Genomic DNA, 4,394 nt, shown 5'->3' with positions numbered 1-4,394 from the left:
CCTTCCCCTCCACACCCAACCTCCTGCCAAAGCCTTGAACCAAGCACATCTGGGCTATGTCCGCGGCAGTCAGCGGCATGTCGAACTTCTCAAAGTGACTTCATTTGCCACTTTTATTGATCAGGTGGGTGGTCTGGCTTCTTTTCTTACCGCATTTTGTAATAACCCTGTGCTCTTGGAGAGGAGCCCTGAGATGCACAGGGATGGACTCTCTCACTCCACCCAGCTTGTGTGGACAAGTCCCAGCCTGCTGGGCCCTGGCATGAGACACTCTGCAGGGACCGGGGAGCACTTTGGTTCATGACTTGGGGAAGCCAGAGACTCTGAAGACAGCATGGAGCCTCGACAGCTAGAGGGGACTTGGGCTCAGGACAGGTCCCCTTGGCCTCTGCCTCTCCCAGGACACCAGTATTCAACTACACCGTCCAGTGGCACGGAAGAGGCAGCCTCACACCACCTCCACAGTCACTGGACCTTTGACCCGAGGAGAGCTTGGTTTGTCCTCAGGGATGCATGCATGGCCTAGGAGCAGCACTGGGGACCTTGCTGACCACCATGCTCACAGACAGGCAGGACAGGCTCCTGAGTTCCTCCTCTGGCACATGGGAAGCAGCAGTCGCTTTAATGTTGTGTCCCAGGAAGCTTTACAGATTTTACTACCTCCTGAGGCTAGCGCTGGGCACAAGCACTGGGCTAAGATTGCAATGAACGATGGGTCCAGAATGTTGAGAGCGCTTACCCAAGAAGGAAGGTGTGTGGCTGTCCGCCTTGGATTGCCTCCGTTCTCTGAAGCTGGCTCTAGGTTCCCCATACCCCGCACCCTTCTGGACCACCCGCCTGCTCACCCGCCTCCCCACAACCTCCTGCACTCAGCATCCACCCTCATACCACCCAGCTGTGGTCACACCCCTTCCATCGCTCCAGAGTCTCTGAGACCAGCTGACAGGTCCTCACTGAGCCCTCTCTCTCTCCTGACAAGGGAAGGACAATGGAGATCTCATCTTGTGAGGCCTTTAGTAGAAAAGCACAGGGCACGCAGCCCTGCCCGCAGGTTACACTCAGGGAGCAGAAAGGGAATAAATAAGTATCATCCAGCTGGGGTGAACACCGGCTTCTCTTCCGGATGGCTGGGGCAGAGGTCAGCACACCTGGGCCATCATCGAAGTTACCATGGTATCAAAGGCCCTAGACTGGATTCGGTCTCCTGGGTTGTAGAAGGGGTTGCACATCACATCTGTGTAGGAGTTATGCAGCTTCCGGAACATACTGCGGATCTCATTGTCCCGCAGGGCCGTATTGGAGGAATCCACCACCATGACAAATTTCACCTTGGAATTGGTCACATAGCCGTATACCTTGTAGTCCTCGGTTGGGTAGAGCAGGCCCAGGTACAGCTCTCTCTGGTCCACCAGTGCTTTCCCCTTCGCAGAGATCTTCTCATCCACCACGTCCAGAGACGTGTGCACCATGTAGTGGAACTTGAGTTCGTTCTCTGTGGGAGTGCTTCGGATGTACAGAGGGTAATTCTCCTTGGCGATCACCGCGATGCACACTGCCTTCCCTGCATTTTCTTATTTATGGGAGCCTGCAGTGTACCACACTGTGACACATTTGTAAAGGAAGCCACAGCTTCTCCCGCTTTATGAATGGCTCTTATGTTGCAAAATTTACAAGGTGCATAATCCAGTTAGAAATTCATTTTTATCCACTGTTTTCCATCCCAAGTCTCCCTTCTCAATCACATTTGTTAGCCCTCATCTGCATTTCTTATCTCCTGCCTATGTTGTAAGTTTCTACTTCTACCTCAGAAAGACCTTGGGGGAACTCACAGAGAACTCTGGGGAGCATTTTCTTGAACCCATGCCTTTTTTTCCCCATCTTTATTAACTTGGGTATTTCTTATTTACATTTCGATTGTTATTCCCTTTCCCGGTTTCCAGGCCAACATCCCCCTAATCCCTCCCGCTCCCCTTCTATATGGGTGTTCCCCTACCCATCCTCCCCCCATTACCGCTCTCCCCCCAACAATCATGTTCACTGGGGGTTCAGTCTTGGCAGGACCAAGGGCTGAACCTATGCCTTTTAAATGTCACATCATCTCAGTTTGTTGACCTTTCCCCGTGTCTTTCATATTCTTTTTGAAATGGAACAGCAATAATGATCACCAAAATTATTAATAGGTACAATTGTAAATATATAATATACTATTAATAATATTACTGCCACTTTAATTCTTGATGCTGGATATTGCTAGCTTTCTATTCTTTTTTTTTTTTTTAGATTTATTCATTTATTATATATAAGTACACTGTAGCTGTCTTCAGACACACCAGAAGAGGGCATTAGGTCTCATTACAGATGGTTGTGAGCCACCATGTGGTTGCTGGGAATTGAACTCAGGACCTCAGGAAGAGCAGTCGGGTGCTCTAACCACGGAGCCATCTCTCCAGCCCAGCTAGCTTTCTATTTTAAGGTTAATTTCTTTCATCATTTTTTTTTTGTTTTCTTTATTCTTCTCTCATTCAATATATCCTGCCTGCAACTTCCCTTCCCTCCACTCCTCCTATCTCCTCCTCCCCTCCCATTTTCCACAGATTAACTCCTTCCCTGACCACCTCCACTGCCCTGAGAAGAGCGGGCCTCCCAGGGTCTTCCATTTCTGTTGTTTACCATAGGACGGTTCCAGTTAACTTAACCTGGAAAGTTCTGAGTCATAGTTCTGAGTCATGGTTACTTCTTGTTCCCTCTCTCTTTCTCCTTGTAATTAGTCAGTTAAAGTTTTCTTGTCTTTCTGAGTAGTGTCTTCTCCCTCACCCTTTCTTTCCCATTGTCACTCCTCTAAGTCTTTTTTTATCGTTGGCCTGTTCTGTAGGCTTCAAGTTCTTGTCTTCCCTCTGCAGAAGAAACTCTGAGGCAGTTTAGGTATTGCTAACCTGACTGGTGCATAAAGGCAAAACTAGAGACATTGATATAAGACCTGATGTCTCAGTTTGCTACTAAGCTGACTGCTAATGGAGGTGACGTAAATGCTGGCTAGATGTCTACAGCATTGTGTCTGGTTTGCCACAGTGTACTGTTATAGAAAGCTGTGCATATGGGCCAGGACACCCATGGGGTAAACAGAGCCTGAAGGAAGTTCTGTTTTATAGAAAGTCTCTGACGAAATATCATCTCACACAGACATTCTGCTTTAACTATTTCTGGACTCTAATTTTGTGTAGATCTGGCAAGAACGATTCTATCTTGATACCAGCAACTCTCACACTTTCTTCCTTGTCTAGAACAGCTATCTTTTAAAGGTGGGTAAACTTTTGAGCCTCATGGATTAATCTTACTTTGTTTTACTCCCTTCTGGTTGTTATACTTAAAACCAGCCATGACTGTTTCTCACACTTCGAATGTCTTTTTCCCCCAAATGCACTTCATTCTTCCACCTTTCCTTTCCTGTTTGCTATTAAAGGAAACACAAAACCAACCAACCAAGTAACCAATTGACCATCCTACCACCCAAACAAACAAAAATAAGAACCCTGCAGCCGCAATGAAGCACTTGCCATAGAAAGGCTTTGAGACATTAAAAAAAAAATATAGTTGCATCTCCCAGCATGCCCATGTAACTGGAGCTAACGTGAATTATTATGCTGAGATGATACATGACATAGTCGAATTCTGTTTAAAGAGTTTTGGACTGCAGAGACTTAGTAACCAGTATTGGTAATACCAGAAAAAGTCCTGCCTAGAATATGACCCTTCAGCTGAGCTCTAAAAGTAAAGAAGAAGGAAGATCATTCCAAGCAGAAGAACACATACATCTGTGAGAGAGACCATGCACAATCTGGACATTGGTTGATATCAAAAGCTAGATCTAAATGGAGATGAGACGAAAAGACAAATGTGTAGGTAATGGAACTTCTTATATTTTCTCTTCCTTGGTGAGATGATGGAAGACACCAACGATACTGGTTATGGCGAGGCAGAGGTTTGGAAAAATAATATTTTCATCTCTGGGAAGGCTTCATAGATAAGGTTTAGATGTATGGGCTAAACTACACACACACACACACACACACACACACGCACACACACTCACACACACACACACACACACAGGCACACACACACACGCACACCCACTCATTCTTATCACTTTCAAATTTGGGAATAAGCAGCTGTTCAAAAGCAGGAGAGCCAACTGACAAAAAATGTCAGTTGAAGAGGATGTCATTTTGGAAGTTACTCAGAATAAATATGATATAAAACTGGGGGTATCAGGCCTCTGGATATGGAGCTTGGAGTTCTGGAGGTGGGCGCTATAAAGAGTGCATCCTCCCTTGGTGGCTTTATGGGCACTGGACATAGATCAGTTGGAGTTAGAATGGCAACTAGTGGCAGAA

The 4,394-nt window shown here is 46.4% G+C and overlaps 1 protein-coding gene across 1 annotated transcript; it reads right to left on the bottom strand.

The window, feature by feature from the left end:
- Nucleotides 1-1,000: 1,000 nt before the first annotated feature.
- LOC100909916 (trafficking protein particle complex subunit 2-like protein-like) lies at nucleotides 1,001-1,551 on the bottom strand. The gene has a single exon (XM_017593961.3). It carries the CDS (start codon nucleotides 1,467-1,469, stop codon nucleotides 1,140-1,142), a length of 330 nt encoding a protein of 109 aa, XP_017449450.3. The 5' UTR covers nucleotides 1,470-1,551; the 3' UTR covers nucleotides 1,001-1,139.
- Between the last annotated feature and the right edge of the window lie 2,843 nt (nucleotides 1,552-4,394).

The sequence above is a fragment of the Rattus norvegicus genome, chromosome 19 (assembly GCF_036323735.1).
Source record: "Rattus norvegicus strain BN/NHsdMcwi chromosome 19, GRCr8, whole genome shotgun sequence".
Taxonomy (NCBI): Eukaryota; Metazoa; Chordata; class Mammalia; order Rodentia; family Muridae; genus Rattus; species Rattus norvegicus.
Note: the sequence above shows the minus strand (reverse complement) of the source record. Positions and strands in the feature narration are given on the sequence as shown.